Source organism: Plectropomus leopardus, chromosome 5, assembly GCF_026936395.1.
Source record: "Plectropomus leopardus strain MGB_pleo_1.0 chromosome 5, ASM2693639v1, whole genome shotgun sequence".
NCBI lineage: Eukaryota > Metazoa > Chordata > Actinopteri > Perciformes > Serranidae > Plectropomus > Plectropomus leopardus.
The window spans coordinates 1,371,484-1,394,278 of record NC_142180.1 but is presented as its reverse complement, the minus strand read 5'-3'; the positions used below and the strand labels follow the sequence as shown (position 1 = coordinate 1,394,278).

The following is a 22,795-nucleotide window of genomic DNA, read 5'->3' as shown; positions in this document are numbered from 1 at the left end:
ATTTAAGCTACACAAAGAATGAAAGGATCAGTGCTGAGTCAGCTGTGCATTAGGTATGCAGATTTTGGAGAGCTGTGAGTGTGATCCACAGCCATCGACTTGGTCCTGAGCAGAAGGAAACACAAGTGAACATGATCTACTGGAGACATGGAGGCTGTTTCTGCCTCCATAGCACCAACACCAACAGTTCACTTTTTTTAAATATTAAAATAACTTTGCCTGTTAAAGCAACAGAACATGATCAAAAGTGGCCTAACTGAAACCTCTCTGTAGTAATTTTCTTGATTTGACAAAGACAAAACTAAAAACAAAAAAAAACAATTTTAGCTTTCAGAGGAAACAGTTGCCACCTTGCCTCAGTGAACCAGTCAAGTTACAGTTACAATCTCTCTCTACAATCTCTACAATCTCTACAATCTGCACATTCTCACCATTGTATCATTGAGTCTACGTGGATGCTTGTGCCAAATTTTAGGAAATTCCCTCAAGGCCTTCTTCAGATATCATGTTCACATAAATGCGACAAACACAAGGTCACAGTGACCTTTGACCTAGGGCTGGGCAATATGGCTTACAATTAATGTTTCGATATTTTAAAGCAATATTGCAATATACATACGCAATATATAATGCAATACGCAATATATAATGTGATATTTTTAAATGTTGACTACTATAAATAAAAAAATATTGAATGAACTGCAATTATAATAATGTTAAATAAAGTACAATAAAGCTAAAGCAGCTACTGTCAAATAATAATGTTGAATACACTGCTGTTATAATAGCATTTAATGAATAAGGATATAAGAAAGTTAAAGTACTTTTATATTGCTATCTTAAAACGTATTGTTATAATTAAATCAAACGAGGACACATGGTGCTTTTATTTTGAAGGACCTGGTTCGTCTCAGTCCGGAAGTGTCTATGTTTTTGCTGTGGGCTTTAAGCCTCTGCCTCCGGTCGACAGTTGGTTGTCAGCATTAACAGACAGACACTGCAGCATCTTTAACACTGAGGACTCACTCCCTGTGAGCCGGCAACAAACTGACGGCACTCCACTTCATGTGTTACTGATATTTGCAAGTTGCGGTAATAAAGACTAAATGGTCGTGATTCGAGCTCTGAAGATAAACACGCTTCACCCCCTCACACTACCCCCACTATCACTCATTAAGTTCACTGTAAGCTGGAAACTAACTACTAGCTCTAGAGATATCATATTAATAGTATTTGCAAATTACAGTAGTGCTCCAAAATGTGACTGGAGTCCTGCTGAAGCCTTGCTTTATGTGTGCATCTGAGTGAGGCAGAGAGCTGCAGAAGAGAGCTAGAAAACCAAAACGCCAGTAGCTCATAAAATTGATACATTTAGTCTTGTTCTACTCACTTGGTACTGGCCGAGGCCCAGTGCTGGATTCTGGAGCTGCTGAATGGTCTCCTCATCGAAGTAACCATTCTTCTCCCACAGCTGCAACAACTGAGATGGAGGGAAAGAGAATAATCAGAGAAAAATCCCTTTAGATTGAAGTATAACAATCTTAACCAAAAATAGATATTCTTTCTAACTTTTCAATTTGATGACCAAAGAACAGAAGAAGCAGGAAGTGCTAAAGAATATTTGTTTGCGAAAGCTGTATAATTAGCTATTAATGTATTTCTATTAATGAGTATTAATGTTAGACTGAAGCAGTGTTTGCTGATATGCAACATGTGGTTAACACTATCCTGTGAAGAACAAGACACACTTCGGTATGTGCAAATGAAGTATGTAATTCCTTGTCAGTTTTTCCATGGTGTCCCCATGATGTTAAGGTGACCATCAAGAATATAACACTCCTGTAATCTGTAAAGACTTGGTGTTGAAATGGACACAGAATCTCTTCCTGGAGTTTACCCTGGTGATCTTCTGCTGCTTCTCCTCTTCTACAGCAAGGAAGCTGGTGCAGTAGATGGGAACTACAACTTTCTGCAGCGCTGCCAACAAATCTTTCTGCTGCTTTCGCTGGCTGGGAAGACACAGTTAAACACATTACAAAATAAATACACTGCAAGCAGCTAAGAAATTTGTCTTCTTGATAAATCTAGATACAAAATCTTTTTTTATGCCGAAATATAGGGTTGGGTTTTTTTCTGATAAAATACAAAATGAATGCAAAAGTGCTGCTGAAAATGCAGAATTGTAGTACATATTGCCTGACAGATCCGAAAAAATAAATTATAGCACCACCTAAAGAAGCTAAGAACTGAATAACAAATGGGCTGTGAGTCGATCGCTTATATGGGAAAAGTATCATTAAGTTAACAGATACAGTCGAGCATTCATGTTCCAAACACTGAAAGTAAATGAAGTGCAGATCCAGAAACACTGACAGGGCTATTTCATTAACTGACACACTGAGGCCATCAGTAATGTTACCAATATAGTGTCTGTCTGTAACTGACAGCTGTGTTTTGTGAAGTGTCCGTATCGCATCTGCTACTTTTTTCTTCTGTGAAGTGTCTTATTACGCCTATAGTGCATTGCACAACAGGCTAACATTAGTCACTCATAGGGAATCCTTATGCAACAGGTATATTTAAGTGTGGAGAAAATCTGAAGTAAGATGTAACAAGTGTGAATCAACATTCACATAATAAAGATAAACCAAAACAACAAAGTGTGAAAGTCAGCATTCTCACATAGAATGTTCCTGTGTCGAGTAACATAGGCTGACAATGTTGACACCACTGCGTGTGCCCGCAGTGGTTTTATTACTGGTATCATAATGAGAGTTCATGTAAACGAAGGTCTTATCAGAGCTATAGCACACTGGAAGGAAGTCTGGGAACAGAGTAACGTGTTGATGTGTGTGTTTAGGTTTGTGTACCAGTGATGAAGAACGTCATTGGTTAAATAGATGAGATGCAGGCGGAGCTCAAAATGTGCCCCATCAGCAGTGATGCGGTTGCGAAGATGTGATGTCATCAGTTCACAGTGCTGTGGAGTCTTGGCGTTGTTGAACATCCAGTTCTTACCAGCCTGACAACGAGGCAGACACATGAGTGAAACAATGATCTTTTTTATTATTACTGTTTAAGGAATCTAAGCATAAGCATGACGAAATGAATAAATAATAAACTCTCCATGATGGCAGGCTTACAGAGATGGCATCTTTGGTGCAGGTGTCTATAATGGGTTGCAGCAGGTTGTCAAACTCTGTGATGTCCAACTGAGTTTCCAGCAGCAGTTTTTGGGTCTGCTGCTCCATAGCCAGTGCTATGGCTGCAGTCACTTGTTCCTACAGTGAGAATACAGACAAAAAAACCCACTATTATCCAGAATTCTTTAGCCTGCCACCATTACAAATTATTAGGAGTTAACAAGAAAGAGACAAAATAGTAGAAGATGCTGAAAAATAATCAGTTCAGGGATAACATTTGGAAGTAGAACAAGGTCCATTATCACAAGGTTCGCAGCTCCTGTCCATGCTCAGAGTGCCTTTGAGATAGACACTGAACCATACTCCAGAGAGCAGGCCGAATCGTACACGGCAGGTATGCTGCTAGGGTTGGATATGCCTAAAAACGCTCCAACGAGCTTGGTCACTGGACCAGTAACCAAATTTCACCACTAGGTGTCACACTTGAAATTCCTGAGTGGAACATGATGACAGTGTGCCCTGGCCACAATCGTGATGCATCACATAATATCAGAGCTCCCTGTCCATACTGAATTCCCTAAATTTGCACTTCTGTTAGGTGATGTAAACAAATCGGGTACCTATCAGCTGAGCGCAAAGAATCCGACTGGAGACGAAACGTCTTATTTTGTAGGCTTTAAAGCCAAAATGTTGCTTATTGGCACAGTTTCACTATTCTTGAGACTAACCCAATGTCTCGTCTTATCACCGTAAAAGAATCTTGATCTATTTGCCTGAGCAGGGCAGTGGCAAAATACATCATTACTGTCTCCTGGTATGAATGAATATTTACTAGAGAAAAAAGTTGTTAACAAGACCACATTCTTTACAGATACAGCTTCTTCAATTCTCTCTCAAAGTGCAACTGATTGAGGTGTTTCAATTTAAAATGGACAAAGCATGTCCTTGGACAAATCTGCAGAGTCTTAAGTCCATCCGCTACAGTCTCACAGAATCCTGTGAGAAATACTGGGTAACAACCTGTAATACATACATACATGGTAACATATAGGCGGGGCTTCACCTGGCAGACTGTGGTCCTGACCCAGAACGGGTGACCGTTGAAGCTTTGATTTTCTGGCCGAACCCCATAGATCAGGCTGTAATTTCTCACTATTCCCTCCGTCTTGATTTGTGTCGGTTTTTAGCCAAATTAACATTTATTTATTACATTTTTCTCATTAAACTGTTGTGAACTGCCTCATGCTTGAATGGCTACAGGTTCATGTAGGGTCTGACCTGATTTTTTGGGCTTGCTCTGAGCTCTTGCAAAAGTTCTATCCAGACCTATGACCAATTTCTAATAATTTAACGGAAATAGCTTAATCTGGTTAATACAGCAATAGTTTCAATCAATCAAACCAATTTTCTATATCAGTTCCACATCAATTCATGTTCTCCCAAACTCTGTTGCTGAGTAACGATCATACTGTACCCTGGAATACTACAGTATCTAAGTAAATTATTTTTCTAAAGGGTCATCAAAATGACCTCACCGTGAAAATCTGTCTTGCCACTGCAAAAGTCTCTGAGTAGACCGCTTATCTGGCTACTTACGCATTCAAGAAACTCCCCAAGACAGCACTGCTTTTTACCTGCCAAAATTTCAAAAACAAAGATAAAGGATGACTGAATGCTCCCTGAGGGGAGGATGTCTCTCTGTCTCTGTACCTGTCGCAGTGTGTGCAGATGTTGCTCCTGCTGCTGTAGATTCCACTGACTCTGCTGGATCAGCTCCTCCATAGAAGCTGTAGCAGGTGGAGGAATCGGAGGTGCAGCAATCATTGACATCGGTGGAGGCGGGATGTCTACCACGTCTTTGGCCCCTGGGTTGTACAAGTCTGCAAAAACAGCAGCAGGAATACAGCAGGGAGCATATGAACATTTCAAGTCTGGAGGTTTGGGAAAGTTTTGATTTTGGTGCTAAAGCTGGGAGGCTTGATGCAGATGATGAAAGCAGTCAATGAATCATGTACAAGGAACATAATGTCTTGTTTTCAAAATTCAAATTAAATATAACAGTTTTCATACAGCCAGCAGATTAAACTCTTCAGACACACAAAGCAGAGGAGTGAACAAAATTTAAAAGACATGCAATAATCATTAACACAACCACTGTCGTCATTCCTAAACCCTAAATACTGCACATACAGGAACTGCACACAGGAAATATTATTTATCTACAGCCAGCTGCAGAATGTGATAAAATTACATTTTCATCACATGGAAATATTTTACAACCAATATAGCTATTTCAATTCAGACAGAATCCCTGGCATTCAAATCAAGCTGCAAGTCTAAAAGTACTTTATTATGATGTCCTGAGCTGATAAATATCAGACTGATTAAGCAATCATTAATCATGTCAGCTGTGTCACTCTCAAACTCAAACCAAAATCAAATCAAACGGTAAAATTGGCAGTACTGATAAAATAAAAATCAGGTTATGTTACTGCACTGCCTATTTCTCTCCTAAGATGTTTTCAGAAAAATTAGTGATCTTTTAAGCTGTTGTGAGAAGGAAGTGGGTGCGGAGGCTGTAAACGCCCCCCCAAAAAACAGATCAAAAAAGTAAACTAAGCAGTGCTGATCAAATTAGACCAAGATTACTGAGTTGCTTATTTTCACCTCAAATGTTTTCAGAAACATGTTTTAGCTTGCTGTTTCACTGGAATACAAGACCAGTGTGTCAAAGGGATGAGTTTGCATTACGTTACCCACCAGTGGGAGTGTTTATTGGTCTGGTATGGCACACTGCATTCTGGTAGTTGTAGGGTTTCTATCTTTTGAACTAAAGCACCCTTTTCCTCTATTTTTTCTGCTCTTGTAGCACCAATTTCAAAAGTATTTGCATCCTTCTGCAGAGACAGCCTTGTTTTATGTGAGGTCCCTCTTCATAGTTAAAATACTTCTTTAATTAGCCTACTACCTGCTAACTCACCACATAGCACATTTCACATTGTATTGTCTGACAAATTCATGGATTTATTGGGAACATTAATGGACTATGCCTGCTTAAGAAATGGTTAACAGTTTGTATCTATCTGCTCATGACCTGGTAAATAGAGAGAAAACAGAGCAAAATAGCCCCTATATTTCCTTTTATTCCCATTAGGTTCTTCCTTTAAAGTCTCATGTGAATTATCAAGGAAAGTCTCCCCCTAAAATATTCACAGAACTTTGAAATCTTAAACCTTACTCAACATGAAAAATATTTCCCAGCATATTTCACTGTTTTCAGTATATTATTTACTCTGTAATTTGATCTACATGTATTGTAGTCTCACAGATTAACTCCACTGTTGTCTTGTAGCTACTCACAAGTGAGAATATATTTTTGCAAATGATATCAGTGTAATATGATAGGAACTGTGTACTGTGTGAAGGAGCCCTCCAGGTAACAAAAAGGCTAGACATGTTATTCAAAACACATCTAACTCGGAAGGGGCACAGCAGGCCAGCAGTGTGTGCCGTACAAACAGGAGAATATTCCCCACAAAGCATCATCAACCACTGCTGCCAATTTATCGTTGTGCAAACTGAGCCTGACCCTGCGGAAGAGGAAAATTTCATCAGGACACAATTTTAACAAAAGCTGAGATAATTATCCTGATACTAATCCAACATTTTTTATGAAATCATTCGGCCCTTGCACTTGTGTTGTGCTGGATCCATGCTGAAGCATTTGGAAGGCAATCAAATTTTACAGCGAGTCACCAGGCTCCTCCTCCTGGCAGCAGTGACACTCAAGCAAATTTTCATCAGCACTATCAAGAAGATACACCTGAGACATCTTCAGCTTCACATCAACAATACAGCACAAAATAAAATAAGGAAAAGGAAAAGGCAACTGAAAACAAACCAAAAAGCTTTCAAGCACAACCAGCAACAATATGCAAAACCAAAATGTGACTTTCCAACTGAAAATTTCAGTTTGTCTGACAGATCTGGTTCCAATAAATACCTTCAGATTTATACTCCTCCCCATCGCGGGTAGAGGGATCTAAGTGGGGAAAAGCAAACTTTAATGCATTTCAGTGATAAAACATGACTGACAGAAGAACTCCATGCAACCCTGCACAACACTGTGCTAAAATACAGAGCTGATCATCATACAGTGAGCAGAGTACTGAAGGGCGCTCTGACCTCCACAGCAGCAACAAATGGCATTAATAGTCTGATGAGTCAAAACTATGAAGAAATATAAAAACTATAGTTCAATAACTTCACTGATTTGTTAAAAAAAAGAAAAAGAATTACACCCGTTGCTTTTCCTAAAATGAGTGAATTACAATTGTATAAAACTAAACAATAAAATGTTAACTAATAAACTCTTTTTTAGCGTCTAGTGCTTCCTTTTATTTTACATTCTCTCACCTTTTCAATATACTTAGTCCTAATATGTGTAATAATTTATTTGTAGAGATGCTCTGATCTCTTTTTTTGCTACCAGTACTGATTGCTGATCATCAAGGAGCCATTACAGCCAATGGTGATCTTTTTTTTTTTGTTTGTTTGTTCTGTTACTGCAGCTGGTACATTTGTATCACACTGCAGGTCACTTTAACTGCTTTATAGTTCATTGACATAAGTGTTGACTGAAATATTAATGTATCCATCAATACTAGATATTTTAAACTGTTTCAATACTCATTCTTTTGCAGTATTGATACACCAGAACCAGCTGCGCTGTTTTGCAATTTTATTTTGAATGTTTACTACTGTCATTCTGCTGTTGTCTGCTAATAACCAAGAAAAGTCGTCTTTAGGCGGGTTTCCATTACAGATTTGTGCAAAATCTAAGCGATATTTTTGATTGTCAATAAAAAAGGATTACATGATAAGAGCATTTCCATTAAGTGATGTTCTGCGACTTCTCTGGCGATAACATTCCAAGAAGCATCGTGATGGATGTTCAAAACATTAGCAGCTTTATTTCTATTGCAGCCACTAGCCGTCATTATTTCCAATCCACGGCCACATAGGCGTGTTATGGAGCGATAATGGAAAGGCGAGTCCCTTATACATGGGAGCGGCCACATATGAGAGATTTCTGGGAGGTGATAGTTCACGATTTCACAGGAGGGAATTGTGGATTCAAAACTTCCAGATGATCCGCTCAACTTTTGAAGATTTGTGTGATGCAGTAACAGCTCTTGTAGCTCCTGCTGCATCATGAGGGAGTCAGCTCCTACTGACAAGCACATAGCTATAGCATCATGTGACCTAGAAAATACGAAGTGTTTCCATTACAGTTTTGCCAAAATATGACTATTTCGAACCTCCTGAAATACCACATCATGTGAGCATTTTCTTTTTTTTTAAACTGATGTGTTTCCATAAGCTGAATTTTATATTTGCAATTTCAGTGTTAATGGAAAGCCACTCATTGTCATGTTACAGCTTTGCTTTATTTACCTTTCAAAAAAAGAAAATCCTATGCCCCTTCAATGTTAATTTTTCCCTGTGGTATTATAAATAGTGTAAGCATTGTATCGAAGTTAGAAATACCACTATTGTGATAAAACTTATTGGGATTTCCATCACGTGGCAGCATAACCTCAGCTACAAATTCTGTGTGACTGCGCAGTATTCTGTCAAAAACACGCTTTTACTGAGTCTGTTCTATCATGACAAGTAGCTTTTGCAACAGTGTGATTCCAGTTACTTGCGGATATGCAAATTTTGTGTCTTTCTTATACTTTGTGTGCAATCTCGCCATATGAAATGCTCGCTTTGCATTCTGTGTGAACACACCATAAGTCAAAGTCACGGGAAACTCCTGCTGGATTTGAGTATCTGCAGCATTTATCAGCACACAAAATATAAACTGTACTGTACATTTACTTGATATCTTCACCACTAAACTTAAATTCTCCTCCACATTTGCTGTCACTATATCAAACAGCAGCATGCACACTCACTGAGCAGCAACTAGAAAGCATTAAACCTCATCTCCCAATCACACATTTTAACTGATAATCATTGACAGACTGTTGATCTGAGATTTCCTATTTATGTCGTGTTTGCCTGAGGAGCATTCTAGCAAGTCTGTTGTTTTTATGATAGTCAGAAGGGTGTGCAGGGTGAGGGGTGAGTATATCCACGACAAGATCTGGTGTGAGCGGCTTTTTTTTTCCATTTGGCCTTGTTGGCATGCTGGTTAAATGGAAAGCAGCCAGCATATGAAGAGGCAGCTCTCAAGCTGATCTCTATCAGGTACTATTAAACAGCAGCAGGGAGCAGGGATGATGTGGTAAACTTGAATCTTTTTACAGTTTGTAAGTAGGCAGAGACGGATTCAGGATTTAGCTATGAAAAGTCATTGGAAATATGTGTTCACGATGCTGTTAGCACAATGTCTTTATTTACTTGGTGCACAAAGATCTTGCTTCAGGTTGGCGTAACTGCCATGTGCACAGCATTTTGTGTGCTGTATTGAATGGGATACTGCAGCTACATGGCTAAAATAAGCACAGTGCTGAGCTGCGGTGATGCACAGAGCTATCACAAGAAGTGCATTTGAGGGCGCAAGCTATGTCCCAATCCAACAGCCTATATTTGGAAGGGCATGAACAATGAGTGTGTGGTTTACAGAGGACAGACAGTAAGCTGAACCTGCTCCTTCTACAGAAATACTAAAGTCTAAATAAGATTCACCAAAACATCATCATAATTTACTACAAGCCTCACTGAGGCCAAATCATGCAGTCTCCTTCGCTTCTAAAATCCAAACCTTCCATGTTCATTATGGGTGGGAATCAGATTTACTTAAGCAACAATACAATATTACTGCAACTTTTAATAACGTTGCAATATGCTGCGTATATCAATAACATATTGTGATATATTGAGATTTAGTTTTCAAATTATGTCTCTGAAGCAAAACTTTGTCAACATCTGTTTTATCTAAAGATAAAGTTTTCAGTCTGTCACTTCAGTCCTTTTGACTACAGCAGAAAAAAAAGCAATTGATCTTGTAACTCTACCAACAGGTCAATTTGTATTTATAATTTGTATAATTTAAAAAAATGATCCTTGCAGTCTGTGCATTGATATGATATTGCAACACAAAAATATCGCAAAACTATGCTGTATCGATTTCCCCCATCCTCTAATTTTAATCACCTGAAGGTTGCCCTCGAACAGCCAACATTTTGGCAAACAGCAGCTTCTATGAGGCAACTCTTATGACTTTAGACTTGTTTGTTTACAGTATAACCTATGACATTATAATCTAACACATGATGGACAACTGGCAACCAGTTAACCATATTTATGGAATCCAGATAAATTCAGATTAAGTCATATTAAACCTTGTGTAGGGATGTTAACAGTTAACTGTGGAAAATATTTTCGGCGGTCTATAGGTCAACTGTGCTACTCTTTACTTGACTGCACTGCACGCCACTTGGATCTGGTAGAAGCTAGCGAAGTAGTGGCGTAGTAACTGCATGCAGACGCAACAGCGTTGCTGTGGAAACATCATGCGCACCCTCCGGTCGTGATTAAGCAGCTCAATTACGAGCTGTAAAACCCCTTAAGCATTGTTGACTATATCACTGTTAGCTCTGTTAGCACTGTTAGCTGTGTCAGCGCAGATAGTGGTGTTGACATAGTTAACAATACTTAAAGGCTGAGGTGGTCTGAGTGGCCGAAGAACCAATGAAGACAGAGGCTGGGCAGCTTGTTTCCACATGTTAACACTGCTGACCGTCTGTCTGTCAGCAAAGCCATAAGAAAATGTCAAAAAGTCAAAACATTTAAATCACAAAACTATTAAGTTTCACCACCAAGTAGAAATTGCTTTGAAATGCAGCACTAAGACTCACTGAGGCAATGGCGGGCCAGATTTAATGGAAAGGCCGTTTTGTATTTCACAGACTTTTGAAAATATAATTCACAGAACACTGAAATCCCTAACCTGGTGATTAACATGTCCAGGCTGCTAACAAGAGTTTATATCTCAGCTTTTCAGTGACTCAGGTCACTGTCACTTATACATGCTACTTTAAAGATTGAACTCATTGTTATTTATTTTCTTATTCAATAAAACATTTGACTCACCAGATATGATGATTTGTGATGATGTAATTAACTATTTGTGCATTTTGCAAAAAGCAGCCATCTTGTGTCTAAATGCTATTTTCCTGGCTGAGCACATGGCTCATGAACACAGCAGTGCATTACAATGCAGACGTTGCACAGACTTCTTCAGTTTTTCATACAGATATTTTTTGCGTTTGGATTTTATACAAACGCTACTTTGATATCCAGCTTCTCACACACAGTCCTCTTCAGTGCAAAACAACTCGCTCTGCTCTGGCTGCCTGTATCTTTCATGAAGGACACACATGCACAAAAACACGCACACTTGTACTTCTATACTTGTGAGGACCCTCATTGACATAATGCATTCTCTAGCCCCTTAAATTAATCTTAACCATCAAAACTAAACATCTAAACCCAAGCTTTCTTTTAACCAAACCAAAACCTTAATCTAACCTGTTACCTGACCCTTAATGCCAAGTCTGAACCCTTAAACAAGCCCCTGAAGGTCTGAAGCCAGCCAAAACATCTGCACTTTCTACAAGTGTCCTTATTCTCAAGGTCTAAACATCTCTGTGGTTCTCACAAAGACAGATGTACAAGTATGCACACACAACTGATCCGGTGTAGAGGACTTAGGGCGACACGTCGACATAATCGATTACGTGAACACGTCGATTCATGTAACATGTGTCGACGCGTCGCACCTTTTCACACAGCGCGCGTAATGAGAGCGTGAGCAGCGCCTGGCATGTTTTTGCGTCAGCGCTCGTGTATCAAGTCAAACTATCGCCCGAGCAGCGCTTGTCAGGCGCGTCTGAGCTGTGTGTCAGCTGCAGCACATGTAAAGAAACGGTGGCTCGTTTTTTTACGCGTGACGCTCGCGTTTGTTGACTCTATACCACTTTATACCGTAGTTTAAAGTCTCCCTCTGTCACACAGATGAGTAAATACAAAGATGTGTGTTTGCCTCAACTTCCTTGCTTCCCTTTCAAAACAAAAGCCCTCTGACTGTGTCTCTGTGGACAGAATGCCATCACTTGCTTCTACAATGCATTTTATTTTGAAAAATTTACAGGATGGGGTTGTCAGCTGTGCAGGGAGCTTGTATAACTTCATAAATGAGTGTAATATGTGCTTATAAATATGAAAATACAGCACTCATATCAGCAGGCAGCGGTATGCCTTAAGGGCCATTTAAGACTGGTCTATTTTGATGCAGAAAGAATAGACTAGTTATAATTATTTCTGTTAGAGAAAAGTTATAGTGTTATTCAAATTGCATTAATTTTACTGTAAGATGTTTTGATGGACTGCTAGATTTGCGGTTTGTAACAAAGAGTAACCGTTTTGTTAAGTGACTAGAATTTTACATTGTTTTATTTATTTTGCTTCTGGATTGCAAAATGTAGATTGCACTACATTACCTTTACTTGAGTGAACAAGCTCTTGCATTAATTTTATTTTGGAGACACTTTATATCAAACTGCAAAACACAGATTACCAGTTAAGACTGGGCTATTTTTTGTTGGAGAATAATGCCCTGCAGTGTATGACAAGTTTTAAAATGTTATTTTCAGTAAATTCGTTGTTATATTTATTGAGTAATGAAAAAATAATAGTTAGATCAATTTAAAAAATAATTGATAGATTAATCGATTAATCGAAAAACATAATCATGAGGTGCAGCCCTACAGAGGACAGAGGTGACAAATGATCAAATAAAGTACATTCAATCTGAAAAAAAAACTGTGTTATTGCAACTTAGGTCTAATTTTATACTTAAGGTCATTAAGTACTCAGAACAATAACTGCTGGATTTCTCCAGCAGGATTAAGTTATCCTTATTAACAAGAATGAAAAAACAAACTACCACGCCAATAAGATCCAGTTTGCTCGAAATCTGAATTTCTCTTTAAGATGCGCTTTGGACCAGACATTTTGAGCCACAGCTAACAGTTCCGTCTCTACAACAAGGCCAAAAAGAGTGAGTTAAAGTCGATGTCACCAAGTCAGGCTGCTCAGTTTTCAAGAGGTATAGGATGTCAATTTGGGGAACAGGGTTGTTGTTAAGGGCTGGGTAATGTGGTATACAACACCTGAATTTGGTCATGGAAGCTTGATAGGCTTTGAATGTTGATTAACACTTAAGACAAATCCACACCTAAAACAGAAACACCTTATTTTTATGATGTTGGAGTGTTCAATAACAGTATCTCTTCTTTTCTTACTGGGATGCACAAAGTTGCACTTGGGTGATGTCACCTACATACAGGTTTAATGCATTAATTTGATATACTGATGTACATTCTATCGCTTATTGGACTGTATGAATTGAACAAGCTGCATTTAAATTAATTCTGTTGATTATATTCATTAATGTCATAAAGGATCATATAGCAGTGGGACAGATCCTGAATACCACATGAACTGAACATTCCAACATCATACAAATTTCTATCTGCAAACCCAGGTCACATGGTGAGGTGCTCCAGTCACTACATACGCTGCTGTTGCTCCATAGCAAGCTTGCACTTGTAGTAGCTGAAGTATTCTCCCCCAAAAAGGAAGGAGAACTTTGGGTTGTCCTTCTGTTTCTCCATTGTCATCTTTTCAAACTCCGGCCCATTCCGAGCAACAAACTGGGCCAGCTTGTCAATGACATTCCTCAGTTCTTGATCTGCACCAGAAAAAAAGAAAAATAGGAAACACACAGAGTCAGAGCTGTGGCAGCTGTCGACTGATTTAGGAGTGGTGACAAGCAACCAACAAAACACAGTTAGAAATGACCGGATGCAGTGCTTTTCTGACACTATGAAAGCATTTATCCTGACTGGGCCACAGCTTGTATTCTCAGTAGAGTACAGTTGCAGAAAGCTGTTCTCCTGAGAGATAAATATCCAGCCAAAAAGGAGATGGTTAACCTATATTTACCTCTGTTTTGAAGGTTTTTAAAGAGTCCTTCAAGACTTTTGTACTGGGCTTAGGCAGTATCATAGTATACCCAGGTATTTAAAAATCCAGTAGTTGTGTTTTTCAATACCGTCATAAATACAAGTGCTCCTCTTTCTGTTAAACTTAATATATTTAGTGCACAGCAACAACATCTGACAAGGGTGACCCCATCACATTTAACTAGTCATCCCATTTCCAGCTTAGAGGTACCCAATCAAGTCAGTCATAGACAATAAATGAAAGCTACGTGTCAAGTCTAGTATGTTCAGTCATAGGGTACCATAATAACTGGATAAAGACGAGCGCAATTCTAATGCTGTTACAGCCATAACGTAAGGAGGTCAGACTGTGTGGGGGACATTTTACACCTCCCAAATATATCAAGTGCACCTCAGGCAATGCTAATGCTGCTAAACCTGAAGTACCCACCCAAGCGGCCTTACTGTATGTGTGTTCTCTCTCTATGTCGTGGCCAGGAAGCCAGCAGATGAACATGCTTACCCCCAGAAAATGGCTCAGCTATAATGCTCCATTAAAGAGGTCACGGTGGGTGAAGAGGAGGTTTTCATATTTAGCTAAAGCCGTAGTTGCTAACTTTTACAAAAACATAACTTTTTCCATATTTGCTAAAACTGTTGGTATATTCACACTCAGCACTACATGAGATAGATAATCTCTGAAAAACATCATATTCCTTTGCCTGCTCTATTGCCGTCTTGTATTTCTGATGGCCTTACTGCCCATAAACACGGACAGCTTGAGCACAACTAATAGAGCAAAGAAGTATGTCACTTGAGGCCAACTTGGGAAACCGTTTTAAATGTGATTATGCAGCAGACAGAATATTTAGTAATCCAGGTGGTTAGAATAGTCTGTGATAATCCTGGATATGCCTTCAAAATTGTGGTAAGTGCTTTTAAATAACCTTTCCGTTTTCAAAGATGGGCTTTATTCTTTAGAAAAACTCCTGAGGTACAAACAGAGACTAATTCTGACCATTACTGAGAAAGTGGACAGTTGATAATGTATTTGATAAAGTGAAACACCAAAATTCATGCTGAACATGCAAATTAAAGTGTACAGCCAAATAACAACTTTAATGAGACGATCCAACTCTAAATTAATAAACTGCACTTGAAACCATGTCTTACACAACACTGATTAAAGTTATGCTGTGACCTGACATGTCACATTCATTAACAAAATTGTTACATTCATACTGTTGAGAGCAAAAAATGCTCAACTGAAACCCATTCAAACTGCAATTTTTGACCCCACAGCCATCAGATTATAAAAACATGCTTTGTATTATTTCTGGGTGTCATTCTGGGCTTTTGCCTTTGAGTTTGTCATTTTGACTATTTTTCACCTGATGATGTCATTTTTTCATACATAGCATATGGAGAAAATACATGCTATTTCCACGATGTACATTGTCACAATCAATGATGCTGCTAATCACTGGCATATCCCAGGCTGTGTTAATAATAATAATAATGATAATCCACATTGCATGTAGTATATTAAAAACAATTCATTTATTGTGTTTTTTTGTCACCTAAAAACATAGTGGCATCATCACTTTGTCTTAAAATTCTGAAAATTAATGAATATTTGATATTAATGATTAGGTATGATGTTGGTCTACAAAAGCATAACTCAATGAAAGTAGTAAATAATATTAATGTACAATATTTGTATAAGCTTGATTTTTAAAAACGTGATTTTGAAAAGCACATTTTGTGTGCAGAGCAATACAAGTATATGTATAATTAGCTGGCCCTGAGGGTTAAAGGGAAACGTTGCCAATTTATTTTAATATTTATAAATTTTATCTCCATGCTCTTTGTAGCCAAACGTATTAGTAAACATCAACAACTTTCTCCCAAATCCAAAAACCAGAGTTCTAAAACTCAAATGTGTGATGCCAGAGGGTGTAAAGTCTAGAGGTGCTCCATAGACAATGAATGTGTGTAAAAAAAGAAAAAACATTCTGTGGGTCAATGAAATCAGTCTCTTGTTAAGTTTTATTATTAAGTTGTTAAACACTTTGCGAGAGTGAGAAGCTCATGTTCAGAAATACTGACTGAACTTTATAAGGCCATGGAAACAGCATTTGGGAATTCTTTGTTCAGGTTGTGTACTCCTTCCATCTTTCCCATTTCTACAGTAGCTAGGTTACTTGACTAACTTTTGATCTGATTAACAGAGAATTAGACATCAGAACCAAACTTGAAAGCTTAAAAGTACAGAGGCAAATTAGGAGACTTGGACAAAAATGTATTCGTTAAATTTAGTTACATTTAAATAAATAAATACTTGAACAACAGCTACTCAATGCTAATGTTAGCTGTAATACCACTACTCTAACAGCCGTCTTTGTTCATCCTGCTTATCACCGGTGCAAGGGTTTACCAGAAGCACGTTATAACAAGTGCTCATGTATCTGCTGAGGCTCCTCACGCTGTCCGAGAAGCTAAAAGCAACGCTAATGGCACGTTATTGTGTTAAACAGCAGTGTTAGCTGCAGCTATCATGGCTGCTAGCTGACAGCGCTGCAGCGGAGCGCTCCGGCTCACCTTCGGGGGGGGTTGGGATCTCCATGTTCGGCTTCAGTTACAGCGAGCCCGCTGAACCTTTAGTGATATCACGGCAATGTCAAAGTGTTTAATTTCCACTAAACTGACTATAAAAGAACCGAAAAATACACTTGAGTTGCCCCAGTAACGTGCACCGGAAATATTATTACACAGAAACAGCGCCACGAAACACAGCCGCCTGATTGGTCCACAGCGCCACGTGCGGCTGGAAGTCGATAACACAGCGGACGGATCTCATTTCCTCGATCCTCGCTTGGACCGGAAGTTGGTCTTGATGCGCCATCTTGAAGGACGTACCAAAGCGCGTATTTGTCATCTATGGTATTTGTGCGGAGGATCAAGAATCGAGGAGGGACCTCTGAGGAGCCATGAGTTAGGACCAATAGATCCATGGTGAGGACACACGAGAGCAGTCCTCGCTGAAGTCTTTTATCGGCCGACACGCCCACATCAGTTATTGATTGTCAGTTTCACACCGGAGTGAAGACAGATTAAAGATTACACTCAAATCTATCACTCCCGAGTTTGATATTTCACTTCACGATCAAAAAAACAGAACAATAAAAGGGCCAAAACAACTGTCTTCATTTATTTTTTCACGATCGATTGGCTCCATCTATTTTATGATGGAGACAGTTAAAGTCCAAGATAGTGAGTCTGTCAGCACAAAACACTTTTTATTCTCATTTATATTCAGTTACATGTGAGACTGATCATCCCTGATTATCGGGGGTGGTTGGCCCTATAAATAATTTGCAGTGTTCAAAAGACACCATGATCACATTCTGGGTTATTAAAAAATAAGGATATACAATCAGAAAATAAATAAAAAGTCTGGAGATGCAAATAATGAACAGCATTCTGCGACTCTAAGCGGGACACAGTACAGTATGAATACAGAGTGCAGGTTATGTGCGGGTGTCGATGTGACATCAACTATATCAACAGTCTCTGCAGCTGTGAAAGCCGACCGACAGCTAATCCAATTGTGATCAGCTGCAGCGCCGCACCATTACGCGCTGTGCATATGGCACCAGTACCGGAGGGCGCACCAAAACAGCGCAATATCATCATCAATCGTGAACAGTGAACACAGCAGCTGCAGCACCGGCTCCATTTTTGATTAATATTATTATAGTTATTTGGGCCTATACAGTCTGTTGCCTCTGCAGAGCGAGTTTTTTTGACACTTAAACTCATGGAAACATACCTGCGTTCATCAATGAGACATAGAAATCAGTGGTATTGCTGTCATCAGTGCAGAACTCTTTCAGAAGGAACAATTGAAAAGGGAAAATGAACTTTCAAAATGTACAGTGTTCCTACTCCCTTGAAAAGTTTTTGTATATCAATCTGTGGAGAGAAGCTATACAGTTTTAATGTGGCACGAAAACAATATCAAACCATAAACCGCTATATATATATATATATATATATATATATATATATATATATATATATATATATATATATATATATATATTTTAATTTTATTTTTATTTTTATTTTTAAATAACATATCCTCTTTTTCTGTGAAAAATAATGTAAAACTGTATATATATAATTCTGGTGTGTGTATGCGTATATGTTTAATTAATTATTAATAAACCCATTACAGACATTTTTTTACTAACTGGCATCATAACGTGTACCATTTGAAGGGTACTCATAAGAAAAAATGGAACAGAGAAATATATCTAATAACTGAGTAAAAGTGGATTGAAGACAGATGACAGCACTGAAGCAAATTCTTTACTCAAACAAACAAATGCATTTTACAAACTGCTTCAATGATAATCTGGAAGTTGAGTTATTTCTGTTCAGAAGGAGACAGCAACAACAGACAGCTTATCTCCTGCGTCAGCCGGTAACACCTTAAAATAGACTGCAGAAATATTTCACAGGCTTCTGTGAAAATACACATTGAACATGTTTTACAAAACAATGCAATAAAATAGAATAAAAAAATCACCCCTCTCCATGTACAACTCTATACGATACTTTATGAATAAAATAAATTCATTCTCCACTGGACTGAAGCAGGCTCTTTGAATTGGCAATGAGGAACTAGAAAACTAGCATTCCTCTGTTTGCAGTCTGATGCCAGAACTACATCTGCAGTCTGACTCCAACAAGGTCAAGGTCACAGGCAAATGATGACATCTGAAGGCCACCGTGTCCCAGGAACATGTGCAATGTGATCAATGAGCTTAGCCGAGAGGGGCACACAATCCATAAGACATTTTATAAATGTACAATTAACATTCGAAAAAACAGATTTTTAACAAATTAGCAACAGCAGCACACAACTATTCAAAAGTCTTTACAAATTGGACTTAAATAAAAGTGCAACACACAACTTTCAGTAGATGAGTGCGGAAACAACTGGGTAGACAAAAGCGCATTAAAAATCTTAGATGGATTTTTTAATTGTTTCTATATACTATAGAAAAAAGTAGAACATTCATCATCAACCTCTGCAGTATTACTGCACACTCATGTCTGTGATGCACAAGGTATTCTTTCAAAGCACCATAATAAATAGGCTGGTAAAAACAAGTCAACATGTAAAAACTAGATTCAGTTCCACTAAACTGTAAAGGAATGCAGTTGGTTCTCATTAAAGAGGAGGCATCGTCAGTGGATTCAGTGGCTTTGCTCTCATATAAAGAAATGCTTTATCCATACGTTAATATTTTTATCTGTTTGTTACAACCATGTCTTGTGGAATGCTGGGATAAAACATTTCTAATCGCAAGTGTGAAAAGGTTCTTGATATACTTAAGTTATAGGGAGATTCTTTCAAACAACATGAGAAACAGTTCAGAAAAACTTTGAAATGTCTCAAGTTTGCAGCATTCTGCTCTTTAGCCCTCCAAAACTGCCTATAAAACCCCAACCTATTTTTACTCTGTAGAATGTCATGTCTGACCAAAACGGTTCTTGACAAACTTTTTTAATAACCAAAAGAATCTCAACTCAAAGGGCCCTTACTAGCCTCCATAAAGTTTCAAAATGAAGTTAAAATCAGGGAAAAAGCTTTAAAAGGGACCTTGGATGTAAGATTATTTGTCACACTGCTGTCACAAATGAATGCCATGCTCAACCAATTCTCATCAAAAACATGTTTTAAAAATCTGATTGTTTTCTTTTTGAACTCAAAATAATGATATCCACTTCAAAATGTAGACTATACTCAAATCGTTTTGTTTTTATAGACCAAAATGTGTCTGTAGCAAAGTAGTATCAAGTAGTATCAAAAAGCTGCCAGTGAGTCTCTGATCAGATTTGTAATCTTGTTTACTCACTCTTGATCAGATAGTTTCTGAAAACTGCTGAAATTTTAGTCAAAGTTGTAAGACAAAGTTCTTGGACAGCTATTTATGTTCAGACACCATGTCAAAATTTGGCTTTTTTTTCCCCCTTGCACATATTTGCAAAAATCATTAAAATCTAAAAGTTTTCAACATTTTTTTAAAGTATGAAAGAAGTATTGATTAGGTTTTCGTACAGAAACTCAGGTACAGCCCCTGCACTAGTATAGAAAATCTTTCTTTTCAGTTGTTTTAGATCTGTGAGGTGTATGTGTGTGCTGTTAAAATAATCTACATGTAACTTCATTTTTTTCAAGAAATTAATGCCAATTTTTCATAAACTATCGTAGGTACAAACATTCTGTGCATCATTCCAGGCTATCAGAGACCTAAATGAAACAAGTTTTTGGGTAAGGTGTTCCTTTCATCAACCCTTTGAAACCTGAGCAAACTGGCATGATTTTTTTTTCAAAAAAAACATAACAAGACACACAATGAGTGACTTGAAATGACTCAAAAATGAGCAAAAACAAAAAATAAATAAATAAAATAAAACAAATGGAAAAACAAGGGAATGACCTGGAAAATGTGCTGAAGATATATATATATATATATATAAAATATAAGATAATTATAAATGGGGACATTTTGCCCGAGCTTTTTCAAAAACAGTTTTCTAAATTTACTAATTTCTTGCAATTTGTGGTAAAATTCTTGCCAAATTGCTCGTTGCCTTTTTTCCTATTTTTTCAAAAGCAAGCCAATAATGTGCTCAGGGTTCAAAGGTTGAAAAACTTGTGAAAGGCGTCCGAACTCAGCACAAGAAAAATGAAGTCGACCCAGATTTCAAAGGCTTAAAAGGATGATACCAGTACAACTGTTTTCAGATCTACACCTGGAAAGTGCCTAACCATGTCGATGGATTCCAAAGACCAATGGCTATATGAAACTCATGTTTGGAAAAAAATACCTGTGTTAATGACATGTTTATCTCTGAGGTTTGTAAAGCCAAAGAGATCTTCAGCAAGTGCATGGAGATAATGACTAATGAGATCATAGATGGGCCTTGCATAGAGTTCTGCTACCTGACCAATACTGTTTTTGTTGGACTAAGGATTTTTTTTTATTGTGTTGAGATTGGGCTTGTGTTGGTTTGGTTATATCAAATGTATTTAACGAAAAGATTCCTTGCTCTGTCTGTTCAAATCATCTATGCTCATTTGGTGCAAGAAGGTCTGCAATTTCCATCAGGCGCAGACAAACCAAAAGAGACACAGGGTGGAACCAGTTTAGCCAGAAGTATTCTGTAATATTGTGGCCCTCTGCTAATATCTAGTTTTAAGGACTACAGTAAATGAACATTATGTTTACATGGTGCACGTCCATAAGTTGTGTTTAGTCAAATTAGCACAGCAGAACTCTTGTGTAGCCTTAGAATATTGAGCCTGGCAGGTATCAGGGGCTTTGAAGCTGAAATGCTAAGTTGATCAGTCAATACAAAGAAAATGAATCAACATTTATCATTGCAGACATTTTCAAGCCAAATATTCACTAATTCTAGCTTCTCCAGTGTGATTGTATCTGTTTTATATTATTCTTAACTAAATTTTAAAAAAAGGAATAAAAATACATTATATCAACTTGGGGAAACTGTGCCAAGCATTTTTCACTCAAATGTTTCAAAAATAATTAGTAGATCAAATAACGGGCAGATAAATTAATAATAAATGATCATCAGTTGCAGCTCTAAACATTGCTGATGATTCTAGCACACAAATCATAATCATAGCACATAATCAAATCATACCCTCAAATTAATAATTTGGGCATACAAATTAGCGACTAAATTAAGTAATGTGGTAGGGACAGGAACTAAAGGAATATTTGTAACAAAGCTTTTAATTTGAAATAATTATTTCAGCCATTTGAGGGCACAATTTAGTTATTTACATTCTAAATGAAATAAATCAAATACTTTACCTCTGATACCTGTGGAGTTCTATATCACAGACACTAATGGCAGCAAGAAATAAATATATTATCTTTGAAACCTAAACACACGTGTGGAGTCAGTTTTAAAGAATTTAACATTACTGTCGATTAATGTTTAAGTTAGCATTATCTTTTTTTTTTATCGTTGCCTCACTGTCAAAATGTTGAATTACTTAACAAATGCCATTTTGTATTGCTTCCTACCTGTTTGTCCTGCCAGGCTGATGTCAGCCCATGGCACTGTGTGGAGTCCTATGGATAAACTGAAATAACAAAACAAATACTGCTGTTTTTTGATCACAGTCAAGCAAAGCAAATAGACTTCTAGTTAAATGAACAAAGATGGATGAATATGTAAGAAATCAATAACAGTCCAAAGCGGATCCTGAAGGAAGTCATGTGGAGCTACACTCTCTCAGCGGCTAGCTGCTATGTTAAGGTTCAGTGAGCACAGTTCAGTCTGTCAGTGCTGGTGGTGTGTGGGCGAGCAGACAGGGAGCGAGGACTACTCCATGATTGCTCTGTAAATCACAGGTTCTATGTAGTCCCCTCTGTAACGTGAGTTGATGACTCTCTGTCTCTTTGACTCCCGGATGATCTCCTTCTCTTCAAAGATGCCATCAAATCTCATGTCTGATGCTTTCGACTGCAGAGACAAACACAAACCTGCATGACGACACTGAAAAAGCTTTTCCACGTCTGT

The 22,795-nt window shown here is 37.9% G+C and overlaps 2 protein-coding genes across 8 annotated transcripts in view; both read right to left on the bottom strand.

Annotated features, from left to right (window-relative positions):
• The window catches only part of cherp (calcium homeostasis endoplasmic reticulum protein), a 29,738-nt gene extending 12,756 nt beyond the window's left edge, over positions 1–16,982 (bottom strand). The window contains exons 1-8 of one of the 2 annotated variants that reach the window (XM_042512762.2): positions 16,766–16,982; positions 13,738–13,911; positions 7,147–7,185; positions 4,854–5,023; positions 3,144–3,281; positions 2,871–3,022; positions 1,898–2,009; positions 1,391–1,480 (exon numbers count right to left, since the gene is read on the bottom strand). In XM_042512762.2, coding sequence (XP_042368696.2) covers positions 1,391–1,480; positions 1,898–2,009; positions 2,871–3,022; positions 3,144–3,281; positions 4,854–5,023; positions 7,147–7,185; positions 13,738–13,911; positions 16,766–16,790 — 900 coding nt within the window. In that variant the 5' untranslated portion in view covers positions 16,791–16,982. The remainder of the gene's footprint in view (positions 1–1,390; positions 1,481–1,897; positions 2,010–2,870; positions 3,023–3,143; positions 3,282–4,853; positions 5,024–7,146; positions 7,186–13,737; positions 13,912–16,765) is intronic. The other variant, XM_042512769.2, reaches the window with a different exon arrangement.
• A 1,534-nt stretch (positions 16,983–18,516) lies between these two features.
• The window catches only part of kdm4aa (lysine (K)-specific demethylase 4A, genome duplicate a), a 28,075-nt gene continuing 23,796 nt past the window's right edge, over positions 18,517–22,795 (bottom strand). For all 6 annotated transcript variants that reach the window (XM_042512729.2, XM_042512722.2, XM_042512751.2 and 3 more), the window contains exon 22: positions 18,517–22,738. In XM_042512729.2, the coding sequence (XP_042368663.2) occupies positions 22,598–22,738 (141 nt within the window). In that variant the 3' untranslated portion in view covers positions 18,517–22,597. The remainder of the gene's footprint in view (positions 22,739–22,795) is intronic.